The sequence below is a fragment of the Nanorana parkeri genome, unplaced genomic scaffold (genome assembly GCF_000935625.1).
Source record: "Nanorana parkeri isolate BGI_ZX_2015 unplaced genomic scaffold, ASM93562v1 scaffold113, whole genome shotgun sequence".
Classification (NCBI taxonomy): Eukaryota; Metazoa; Chordata; class Amphibia; order Anura; family Dicroglossidae; genus Nanorana; species Nanorana parkeri.
In genome coordinates this window covers 1323186-1336183 of record NW_017306381.1, presented here as the reverse complement: position 1 = coordinate 1336183, position 12998 = coordinate 1323186, and the positions used below count along the sequence as shown (strand labels likewise).

Here is a 12998-nt window from a genome sequence, read left to right as displayed (position 1 = left end):
ACGGAGCAGCCAATGGGATTTATTATGGAATGTCTGGGATTTCACAAGACTTGAGAAGCATTTGGTATAAAGCAGCTGATTTCCAATAAATGAGTGCGGAGGGGGGAGCGAGAGAGAGAGAGAGCCATCAACCCGTCCTGTCAAAGTTTAGCTTTAAATACATAAACACGTGGCGCCATTCCAGAAACCGGCAGGAGGGAGAAAAACCTGACAAGACATAACAAAAAAACAAAAAGGAACATGACTCCCAGGTAAAACAATGAGGGGAATTTATGGAAACTGGAGCAGGCAGAATCTGGAGCAGTTTCCATGGCAACCAATCAGCATCCATCTTTCATTTTCAAAGCTTAACTGAAGAGACAGAAGAGAGAAGCTGATTGGTCGTCATGGGCAACGGCTCTCATTCACTCTGCTATAGTTTTGATCAATTTCCCCCCCAATGTGTCATTTACGGCAGTAAAACTTCAGAAGCCATAAAAACTGTTTTTTTTTAGTTCAGTGAATATCCGTGACCTATAACAGGAATAGCAAAACTTGGCTTCAGCTGTTGTGGAACTACAAGTCCCATGAGGCATTCTGATTCTGACTGCCACAGGCATGATCCCCAGAGGCAGATGCATCATGGGATTTGTAGTTTCACCACAGCTGGGCTGTGATCTGTCTGCTACTCAGCCTACCCCTGATCTATACGTTGCTTTTGTCACTCTTTAACTAAAAAGGCATAGTTCGGCGTTTGCAAAAATGTAATAAATGCCCCCACATTAAAGTAGAGCTGAAGCCAAAACTTTATTTTTAATTCTGGATAGAGTAACCCCTGTCAGTCCCATTGGGGAGATTTCCCTTCACTTCCTGCCCGAAAGCCACAACAGGAAGTGAAAGGAAATGCTTCAAAGTGAGAGAAATCACCCTAGTGTCCCCATTGGAAGATTTCCCATCTATTCCTGTTCCAGGGACAACCCAGCATTTGGGATTTTCTTTTACTGTCAGTGATAACGGTCACCAGGGCTAATAGAGAGGGTGAATCTCCCTAACGGGGACACTGAGAGCAATACAAACCTGACAGGAGTTTTAATCCCTCTCGGCTCTATCCAAAACTAAAAAAAAAAAAGGGTTCGGGCTTCATTGCACTTTAATGAAAATTAAAAAATGTGCATTTGTTAAGTTTTGCATTCAAGCCTGCAGAGCATTGCAACCGCGTTCAATGCGATTCCCAGGCTCCTGCATTGTTTACATCTAGGCCCCAGGTCTGTACTAAGGCGCGAGCCGTCAGTTGCAGGGCTGGAGTAAGTAAACCCGGGGTAGGCAACCTCAGCACTCCAGCTATTGTACTGTATATATATAAAAATATCTCAAATCCCCTGTGGGCCTGTCACTATCAAACTACTCATCTAAAAACTGTATTATTGTGTCCCCATCTATTTAAATTAGGGCTAGTAATGATTACATTTTTTGTGTTCGATTAATCGAAAAAAAATTTCATCGTTTAATCGATTAATTTCGATTAATTATAACGCACATACAGTTCCAACTACATTGGCCTATACACATACAGCACAGCAATGAAGTAATAAAATGAACTAGGATCACACTAATCCAGCACGTTATTAATCTCACGTGCCCCACTCAATATGGCCGCCGCTTGAGTGGGGCAACTCAGAATAATAACGTGCTGGATTAGTGTGATCCTAGTTCATTTTATTAGTTCATTGCTGTGCTGTATGTGTATAGGCCAATGCCTTGGCTGGCGCTCGTGCAGAACGTTTCTTGGGCAAACTCACCGGCCCAAGTGGCTCCGTCAGCTAACGAAGGGGGGAGGAGTCCGGTGACGTCACGGACATCACCGGACTCCTCCCCCCTTCCCTCCGTTAGCCGTCACGGACATCAACGTCACCGGACTCCTCCCCCCTTCCCTTCGTTAGCCGACGGAGCCACTTGGGGAAGGAGTCCGGTGACGTCGATGTCCGTGACGTCACAGGATCGCCGACGGGACTCCCGGAAGCCGGAGGAGAGTGTTTTCATTAGCGATCAAAATTATTTTAATCGATCAAAAAGTTTAATGATTGATCGAGAAATTCATCTTTAATTTCCACGGCCCTAATTTAAACCCTCCTAATTGAGTACTCACTATTATCACGACTGTACGCCATGGTGCGCTAAATGCAGGCTCAGGCTTATAGAGTATGACAAGTTCCGAAGTATGCTCATATTGCTCTTAGGAAAAGTTAAATTTAAAGTGACATTAAACCCTCAGATTTTTTAACATAAACCAATACTGTAATGTGCGCCTTACTGCAATCCATGGTAGTTTCCCTTCTCTTTGCTGCTCTTCCTTTTAAATCCTCATGTCTTCTCATGCTTGGGGAGAACTTCCCTTTTCAGCTCAGGGCCTCTTCCTGTAGTGCTGGCTCAGGTTACAGGCCTATACAAACTTATACACAGACACCGTGTATCCATTCCTGAGACAAGGCAGTCTGCTGCAAAACAGAAGTTCTGCAGAGCATGAGAACAGATACAAATTTAAAAGGAAGAGCAGCAAAGAGAAGGGAAACTACCATGGATTACAGTAAGGCGCACATTACACTATTGTTTTATGTTAAAAAATCTGAGGGTTTAATGTCACTTTAAGTTACTTGATAAAATGTATTTAATAGTCTAAAAACTGGATTATGCCCCAAGATGATATACATACAGTATATAAAATCATGGCCAAGAGTGCCATCTTGTGGTCACTTCGGATAATGCATTGCTAAAAAAAGAAACCCCTGCTAAAACAGTATACAGTCTGCCGCTGCTAAGCTCTTCTTATGAAAATAATGGTTCCCTGGCTGCTATGCTGATCCCAAGGTTTCAGTGCTTTCCTCTGACTTCACTAGATTCATGCGTGTTCATCGAGAGGGCCCATCTCCAACAGTTTTCACTTGACCAGATATCCCAAATAGAAGATATTTTGTTTGGTGACCACTGTAAAATTTTGGATTTTCTATCAGTTTTATTTTTACATATTGTTGTCAAATATCACCAGGACATGTAAAAAGATTGAATCTCACAGACAACGATGGAAATCTGACAGCAGGAGGCCTTCCCTATATCAAAGCTTAGTAGCATGGTGGAAGGAGAAGAGGAAGGCTGTTGTTGTGTCTCGACTGCAGCCACAATAATAGTGTGTATGTCTAGTGTGCAGAGTATGTTGCGGGTGAAGTGCAATTGATGGGAAATTAGTGACGGTGGAATGTGGGCGTGGATTCGGTGTATCATGATTTTTGCAATTATTTTATAGTCTGTATTAGGTAATGAAACAGGGCGGTAAGATTAAACATATTTAAGATCTTTCCCCTGTTCGGGAATAAGGGTATTATAGGCTGCATTGATTTCAGGATAGGGGGTATTACTATAGAGAATAGTATTATAAAGGCCTGCAAGAACCGGGGATACCTCCATGGATAAAAGTTTATAAATGTCAGCTGGGTAGCCAACCGAACCTGGGGTCTTTATATTCCGCTGTCAGGGAAGGCCCCACATCCCCCAGGTAAAGTATCGCATCATCGGCGTAGAGTGAAAGCTTCTCCATCAATCTCCCCACTGGGAGCCTCACCACCCGGACCGAGGCCCGAAGCAGGATAGCTATAGGTTCCATCGCCAGTGCAAATAGTCCAGGCGAGAGGGGACAGCCCTGTCTCGTGCCCCGGCCCAGGCCGAAGGGGCTCGACAGCATATTGTTGATGCGTACTCTGGCAGTGGGAGAAGAGTAGAGGAGCCGTATCCAAGCGATAAAGCGACCCCCAAACCAAATCTATGGAGGACTGCAAACAGGTAGGGCCATTCAACCGAGTCGAACGCCTTCTCGATATCGAGGGATGCCACTGCTTCCTGCCCCCGTGATGCGCGGAGCCTATCCACATTAGTGAAGAGGCGCCTTAGGTTAACATCTGTCCCCCTCCCAGGCATAAATCCAGTCTGGTCTCCATGTATCAGCAGGGTGATGACAGAGGTGAGCCTATTAGCCAGCATACGGGTAAGGATCTTGAGATCCACGTTTAAGAGGGATATTGGGCGATAAGACGAACACTGCTCAGGGTCCTTCCCCGGTCTTGGGTACCACCACTATGATTGCCTCCATCATGGAGGGAGGTAGAGCACCCGTCCCACTAGCCTCCCCATAGGTATGCAATAGGTGGGGGGCCACCCCCTCAGCATGGGTCTTATAGAACTCCACCGGGAATCCATCTGGACCCGGCGTCTTACCGGTTTTTAGGGAGGAGATGGCCCTCGCCAATTCCTTGTCAGTGAAGGGTGTATCCAGTGCTACACGAGAGGCCAAGGGCAGTTTAGGGAAGTCAATCCTGTCAAGGTAGGTCGAGAGATCGAGGTCGTGTTGCGGGCCGGCAAGGGCGAGGGGTTGCTGGGGCGGCCTGTAGATGATTTACGGCGCCCCCGAGACATACCCTCCGGTAAAGGAGAGTGGCAGAACCCGGTCCCGTAGCGAAACGAGCGCTCCACAGTGCTATAACTAGCAGGATGATAGATAGGGTGACGGAGCACAGCTATTACACGTGTGCTCCGGTCGCCATCTTGGACACGCCTCCTGGGGTCTTTATATTTGCTGAGCACTTTATTGCACGTTGTATTTCCTCCATAGTGACTGCTGAGTTAAAAAAGAAACCTCACAAAAATATATATTTATTTTATCCACCAGGGGACCAAATGCATAGAGCACTTGGTTCCATTCAGATTGGTGGCACCTCTTTATTTATGGTAATGCTGGCTGTAGCTCCACTCCAGTCCGAAGCCTAAAATATGGGCAAGAACCGGCTCTGGCTGCCACTCAGCTCCGCAGGGCTGTGATCTGTCTGCCACTCAGCTCCGCAGGACTGTGATCTGTCTGCCACTCAGCTCCGCAGGGCTGTGATCTGTCTGCCACTCAGCTCCGCAGGGCTGTGATCTGTCTGCTACTAAGCTCCACAGGGCTGTGATCTGTCTGCCACTCAGCTCCGCAGGACTGTGATCTGTCTGCTACTGAGCTCTGCAGGACTGTGATCTGTCTGCTACTAAGCTCCGCAGGACTGTGATCTGTCTGTCACTTAGCTCCGCAGGGCTGTAATCTGTCTGCTACTAAGCTCCGCAGGGCTGTGATCTGTCTGCTACTGAGCTCCGCAGGGCTGTGATCTGTCTGCCACTAAGCTCCGCAGGGCTGTGATCTGTCTGCTACTCAGCTCCGCAGGGCTGTGATCTGTCTGCCAGTCAGTTCTGCGGAGCTGTGATCTGTCTGCCGAGGCTGTGTATTTACAAGCAGCCCCGGCAGATAAATCACATAGCCCTGTAGCACTGAGTGAGCTTTATGAATAGAAGCACACTTAGCTCAGTGCTGTAGGGGCTGCATCATACACTTTACTGGCCCTGACAGTGCTGATTGTTCATTTATAAAAGCTCACTCCGTGCTGCAGGGCTATGTGATCTATATGCCGGGGCTTCTTGTAAAAACACATACATTTAGGAGTTTGTGGTCTGATTACTTTGGCAAGAAGAACGATTTTGTTACTCTGCCTGTAAAATGTATAGTCAATATATAGCAATTGTTGTGTATGGGTGACAACAATTGCATTCAGAGGAACTACAGCTTCCTATAAGTTCCAAGAACAGTGGCTTGCAGGTGAATGTACTTTAAATATGTTTCCTTTTTGGCAGCGGAAGTGTAAACTAGAATGTGTCCTCGAAGAAAACTACTTTTGCAGTTTGCCAAAAAAGGACAAGTGCGTCCCTGTGAATTATGTTGTTGTCCAGATACTCGGCCCAGACGAGTTGTAGAAAAGTCTTGAATTGATGTGGCTTAGTACAGTACATGGGGATACGAGGGGCCTAGGGCTACTGGAATGTATGTTCAAAGAGAGCGTAATAGCACAGTGATCAGAGAGAGAGAGAGAAAGTTGCAATAGTAGTGTTATTCACTTTGCAGAAAAGACAGTCTGCTACAAGGAAGTAATCTATTCCAGGGAAGGATGCATGGGCTTTAGAATAACACGTGTAGTTACATTCCCATTTGTGGAGTATTCTCCAAGCATGGTGTATTCATTAGAAGACATTGCAGGCCTTCATTGGAATCAGAATGCATGGTATTGGATGGGTTAGAATGGTTAATGGGTTAAAATTTAAGTCACCAGCTACTATCAAATTGGGATATTCTTTAGTTGAGAGCAATTGAGTGAGGAGTACAAATAAAGGGAGGAACCATTGTTAGGTGCAGGGAGAAAGGGTTACTGCTGCTGCTATCTCTAGTTCCTGCAATATGTATCTACTCTCTGGGTCCAGGGTAGTGTGAAGAGTTGTGTATAGGTGCCCATACACCTTACGACCATCGCAAGACTTTTGTCTTGCGATGGTCGTAAGCTTATTAAAAGCTCGTACGATCTGCCCACCTTGGACAGGCAGATCGTACTTGCGATCAGCAAAAGCCCGCCCTGCTTAGGGGCGGTTTTCCGATGACCGCAGTGAGGGGCGGGCTTCCGATCACTGCAAATGGGCAGTGTGCGCGTGCGCACACCGGCCCGTTCGGCAGTTGTCGAACAAGCAGGCCACTAAACCGCCGAGAATCGTACGATTCTCGGCGGGTTTTCAAGTCTGCTTGTTCGACGCAAGACGTGCGACCGTTCAGTAGAAACGGTCGCACGCCTTCCATACACTGTACGATTGTCGTACGACCGCGGGATTTCCCGCGATTCTCGTACGAGAATCGTACAGTGTATGGGCACCTTATGGAAGAAACGTATTGAGGAGGACAGCTACTCCTTTTTTCTTAGATTTAGAGGAGGTAGCAATTGATCCCCCTATCCAATTATCTTTTACGTGGTTGATGTGGCCAGATTTCCGGTGGGTTTCTTGTATAAAGACAATATTAGGTTTTAAACAGAGAGACTTTATTTCTCTTAACCAGCTGCCACCCGCCGACTGTACATAAACGGCCAGACAGTCGCCTTCTAGATGCAGGTGAGCGTTTTAAAACGTCCTTTGCGCACCGCCTGGCGAGCACAAGTGGAAAACTGTCAAAATTTTAAACAGCCAGCGATGGCTATTTACATGCAAGAGGTCCAGCTTCTGTAGAGACGCCCGATCGCTTGTATGTTGTGCCTTCCTGCGCAACCCCTCCCTCCACCCGGGAACGGCACTGTGGCTCTGTACATGATCTCCCTCTGATATCTGATCTCTCTCTGATCTCCCCTCCGGTGTTGTGAGTGTGAGTGATATATATTGCATCACTTCCGCATTCAGCTGTCACTCTCCGGCTACAAAAGCCGGAGAGAAGCTGGTGAAGCAGATCTGTGCTTCAACTGCTTCTTTGGGGATCCCTAGGTGACATTAGGGGGTCTTAGAAACCCCTGATGTCTCCATAAAGAGGACCTGTCACTGTAATTTGATATCACTTAGGGGGTTTCTTAGCCCTCTATGTGATAACAGTAAAGTGAAGTGTAAAAAAAAAAAAAGTAAAAAAGAAAAATTAAAGCCACAGAAAAAAAGTTAAAGTCCCCCACATACACGCGCAAACATGCACCAGGTGCGCCTATGTGCGAAAACGATGACATTACATATCATCGTGAACGTCAGAGTGTGAGCAATAATTTTAGGGCCATCAATCACTGCTAACACTAAATTGATGAGTGGTGAAAGCTTTAAAAGCATCGTCTATAGCCAATTTTGGGTATGGTAGTTTTTGAGGATTTCGCGGGCGTACACAATTTTAAGGCTTGTTTGGTGTCTATTTACCCGACGTGACGCCGTCTTTTATGTTTTTGCAAAAAAATTGGGGTGATATTAAATGTTTCATAACATAATAAAGGGAAAAGTTTTTTACAACATTTTCGGTAATTTTTTTTTTGTTATAAAAAAATTAAAATAAAACCCCCCAGTGATTAAATACCACCAAAAGAAATCTCCATCTGTCCCCAAAAAATGGTATAAAATTAATTTCAGTACAGCGTTGCATGCCGGAATAAATGTCAGTCAAAGTACCGCAGCGCTGAATACGGAAAAATGGCCAGGACAGGAAGGGGGTGTAAACACCGCGGTCTTCAAGTGGTTAATCGGGGTATTCAGGTCTGCTTGCATGCATTTATTTGTTCTTTTGTTCTCCTGCTGCCTTTCTATTTTTTGAGTGCCTGTTATCTTTCTCCAGTTCAGTCAGAGTGATCTCTTTTTCTTGCTTTAGGTTTTGCATGTCAGTCTTGCACGATACGATTGGCAGTCACAGTCATGGCACAAAAGCTGGCCATATACTGCTGGAATCTAGGCCATGTCATGCTTAGTCGGCCAAAAACTGAGCAACTCATGGCCCTGCTGGCAACCCTCTGTTCAACAAAAGGACTATTTCCTTGTTAACCACTTGAAGTCCGCGGTGTTAAAGGAGAACTATGAGGTGAGTGCTTTTCACTCACCTCATAGTTCTAGCCGACCTGTGACAATGAGACTGTCACAGGTCGGCTCAGTAGATCGGGAGGTGAGAGAACACATACCGGCGTTCGTTTACCTCTCGATCCACGGCTCTCTGCCGTGACAGGGGAGGGGCTGGATTCCTCCCCGCTCCGATCCGCCAGCGCTGACTGGCGGAACGGACGGGGGAGGGGCGGGTACAGCTGACTCTGCCTTTAGATAGGCAGAGCCAGCTGTCACTCACGCAGCTGGGCGGATCCCGGCATAATTGTCAGTATACCGCGGTGGGTGGCTTGCTTGCAACACATGGCTTGCTTGCCATGTGTTGCAACAACCTCCTAACTCCTCGTGTGCTCAGTGATGCACAGCTTTGGCTTCAAGTGAAACTTTTTGTTTAGATTGGGAAATGTTCAGATCACTATCAGTGTTTTATTGCTGTCTGTGACCCACTGGGGACCTTTACCACTACTTCCTGTCCTGGTGCAAGAGGAATGGGTGTCATGAAGACAGGAAGATGTTGGAATTGATGTCATTGGGTAAGGGTGATGGGGAAATGGGTGTCGAAGGGACAGAAAAGTGAGGGCACACGTGTCAACAGTAACAAACTGTTTACGGTCAACTCTGTAACAAAGACCAGAGGGCACAACCAAAAATTGGTGGAAAGAAAATGTCACCACACAGGGCGCAAGGGGTTCTTCACAGTTAGAGCGGTTAAGGTTTGGAACTCGCTGCCACAGGAAGTGATTTCAGCTAAGAGTGTGGAATCATTCAAGAGACTCCTGGACGAGTTCCTGGGAGAGCATAACATACAGAGGTACAGGTATAGCTAAGAGAAAAATCGCACATGGACTCGTACACATGCACACATCAGCTCATAAATGCATACACACAATAGGTTGGACTTGATGGACTTGTGTCTCTATTCAACCTCAAATACTATGTGTCACTGTAATGGGGAAATGGGGCATTGGGTGTCACCAGGATGGGAAGGTGAGAGAATGGATGTTAAAAACATATTATCGCGCTTTGGCTTTTATTAAGAATTGGATCATTGGAATCAAAACAGTGAAACGGCAGTCCCCAGGACAGAAAGATGCAGGCACATGTATCACTGGCATGGAAACATTTGGGAACTGTTGTCAACAGGGCAAAGACAAGGGTACAGGTGTCAAATGGACAGGAAGGTGAGGTAACAGGTGTCACCAGGACAGGAAGATGAGGGTACAGGTGTCAAATGAACAGGAAAGTGAGGTAACAGGTGTCACCAGGACAGGAAGACGAGGGTACAGGAAGGCAAGGGCACAGGATGCAAATAGACAGGAAGGTGAGGCAACAGGTGTCACCAGGACAGGAAGATGATGGTACAAGTGTCAAATGAACAGGAAAGTGAGGTAACAGGTGTCACCAGGACAGGAAGACGAGGGTACAGGAAGGCAAGGGCACAGGATGCAAATAGACAGGAAGGTGAGGCAACAGGTGTCACCAGGACAGGAAGGTGAGGCAACAGGTGTCACCAGGACAGGAAGATGATGGTACAAGTGTCAAATGAACAGGAAGGTGAGGTAACAGGTGTCACCAGGACAGGAAGACGAGGGTACAGGCTAAAAATGGACATTAAGGCGAGGCAACAGGTGTCACCACCAGGAGGATAAGGGTACAGGTTCACCAAGACAGTAAGAAATAGGAATAGGTGTCACCAGGACAGTAAGACAAGGGAATAGGTGTCGCCAGGACAGGAGGACGAAGGAATGCGTGTCACCAGGACAGTAAGACAAGGGAATAGGTGTCACCAGGACAGGAAGACGAAGGAATGCGTGTCACCCGGACAGAAAGCCAGATAATAGGGGTTACCAGGACAAGAAGATGAAGTAATGAGTTTCACCAGGACAGTAAGTCAGGTAATAAGGGTTACCAGGACAAAAGGATGAGTTAATGGGTGTCACCAAGACAGTAAGACAAAGAATGGGGGTCACCAGAGCAGAAAGATGAGGTAATGGGGCCACCAGGACAGGAAGATAAGTTAATAGGGTCACCAGGACAGGAGGATGAGGTAATGGGGTCACCAGGACAGTAAGTCAGATAATGGGGGCCACCAGGACAGGAAAACGAGGGAATACCTGTGACCAGGACAGTAAGACAGATAATAGGGGGTCACCAGGACAGGAAGATGAGGGAATAGGGGTCACCGGGACAGGAAGATGTGATAATGCATGTCCCCAGAACAGAAATATGAGGGATTAGGGGTCACCAGGACAGTAAGATGAGGAAATGGGAGCAAATGGGTGTCACCAGGACAGAAAGACACTAACAGCAGTGAACAGAGGCGCTAATCCTTCCCCACAGAATCCCAAACTGGAGTTACAATCTTTTCTATAGAAAGAACATTCCACACACACCAATAACTTAAATATATATTGAAATATAATATCATGTTGATTAAAAAAAATAAGGGCAGTATCTAATATAAGTATAGAATAATTAAACAATTGCATTATCAGTGATATAGATATCTGTTATTTGTATATAAATAATAAAGTGTTATTATAGTAGTGATATTACCCCAGTTACTAGATCTCTATGGACCTGTGATGGGACAGAAGATATGGCTGTAGAATACGGCACGATGTACACATATGTGTCTTGTAGTATTGAGGGGTAATAATAAAATGAATTTATAAACATTGTAAATAATGAAAAGTAATATATTTATACGGAACTCCATCAAAATACAAACACACACTCTCACGTGACCTTTCCCCTACATGTGGCTGGCTCCTCCCACTTGTCACTGTGTTCTAGCCGAATCTCCGCCCTCAGGTGACATTGCCAGCATAACGGCGACAAAAGCCCCGCCCACCCCGTACTCCTCATCCGTTTTAAGCCAATCAGCGAGATGCGGGGTAAAGAGAGTTTACAATATAGGAGTGGAGAACACTATAGAAAGATGGTAGACACAGAAAAAAGGGTCTACAGACAGGTGGAGGGGTATTAGATGGGTCAGCTGATGGTAAGGGAGTTGAGAACTTTACCTGGAAAGCCAAGTGCATTATGGGAATGGATCCTATTTGTACAGGGAAGGTAAAAACATTGTGGCTCCTTAGCTGCCTTAGGGGAGGGGTGTCTGGGGAGCACAGATGTGGGGTGTCTGGGGAGCACAGATGTGGGGTGTCTGGGGAGCACAGATGTGTGGTGTCTGGGGGGCACAGATGTGGGGTGTCTGGGAGCACAGATGTGGGGGGCTTTGTGCGGAGAGGCGTTCCGATTGAGCTGTATTATGGGTAAAGGTGGCCATACACTGTACAACCATCGCAAGACCTTAGTCTTGCGATGGTTGTACAGGGGTTAAAAAAACGTACGATCTGCCTATCTTGGACAGGCAGATCGCACTCTCGATCATCGCAAGCCCGCCCCCCTGAGGGGCGGGCTTCCGATGACCGCAATGCTGAACGGGCAGTGTGCGCGTGCGCACACCGGCCCGTTCGTCATTTGTCTTCCGAGCACCGTTCTAACCAGCCGAGAATCGTACGATTCCCGGCTGGTTTTCGAACCTGCTGGTTCGACGGAAGACGTGCAACCGTACAGTAGAAACGGTCGCACGTCTCCGTTCACACTGCTCGATTCTCGTACGATCGCGGGATTTCCCGCGATTCTCGTACGAGAATCGAGCAGTGTATGGGCACCTTAAGGCCTACACTAGAGCAGAGACTTGCAGTTACACTGTGTATCCACACCTGGATAGAATTTGTTAGGAAGACGCATTATTGGGTGGAGAGTCCCTTTAAACCTGAGGCGCTCAGGTGACCTGTACAGATCTGTCCCCGATAGTGCTGAGCCCATCGGGCAGATGTGAAAGGTGAAGCGCGCTCGGCACAAATAAAAGGAAGGCGACGTCTGATTTTAGAAACGCATTTCAAGTGATAGTTTCTCTGTCAGAGAGCTCGTCCAAACCACTTCTTCCTCTTTTCTTTTCTTCTCCAGGATACCCTTTGGCCTTATTCCACCGGTACTTCCTCTTTAAGAAGCAACCATCCCATATCCATCTGTTCAACACGGTGACTGGGATCTGCATCGCCTACTACAACTTCGGTATGTGTTTGGGGAGGGAGCGGAGGGAGCAGGTGGTTACTAGATCCCTGCCAGCTCCAACTGTATGATGCAATGTGCGGAGCCCAACATGGCCGACCCCCTGGCTCTCCGGGAAATGCCCGGTGTAACTGGTTTTAGATGCCGTATAAAATAGATAACCGGGAAAGCTCAACCTTGCATCCACGAGCGAGTCCGGGCTCTAAAAATAAAACCTATTGACTATCTAGGACAATTGTGAGGCCAAATTATGAAAGATGGAAGTGGTCACGCTTACTTTTTCCTACGAAGGATATGTATTGACTGCTGCGACTGGGTACTATGAGCTCCCTTTGTATGTTTTAGGGCTCATTCATACCAGTGGGCACATCCGTATGACATACAGAGACCTTTCTTCCAGATCTGTTCAGCAATCCATTGTGAGACTTGGAGCTTCCTGTAATAAAGACCGGTCACTGCTGTCCTATCTCCCTGTGCAGGGTGACTGGTCTTGTCTCCGC

General features: G+C 46.9%; 1 protein-coding gene across 1 annotated transcript in view; it reads left to right on the top strand.

The window, feature by feature from the left end:
- Positions 1 to 4259: 4259 nt before the first annotated feature.
- LPCAT3 (lysophosphatidylcholine acyltransferase 3) overlaps positions 4260 to 12998 on the top strand; it is a 36587-nt gene continuing 27848 nt past the window's right edge. Inside the window, exons 1-3 of the mRNA XM_018553178.1 lie at positions 4260 to 4348; positions 6926 to 6978; positions 12349 to 12501. Of these exons, the coding sequence (XP_018408680.1) occupies positions 4260 to 4348; positions 6926 to 6978; positions 12349 to 12501 (295 nt within the window). The remainder of the gene's footprint in view (positions 4349 to 6925; positions 6979 to 12348; positions 12502 to 12998) is intronic.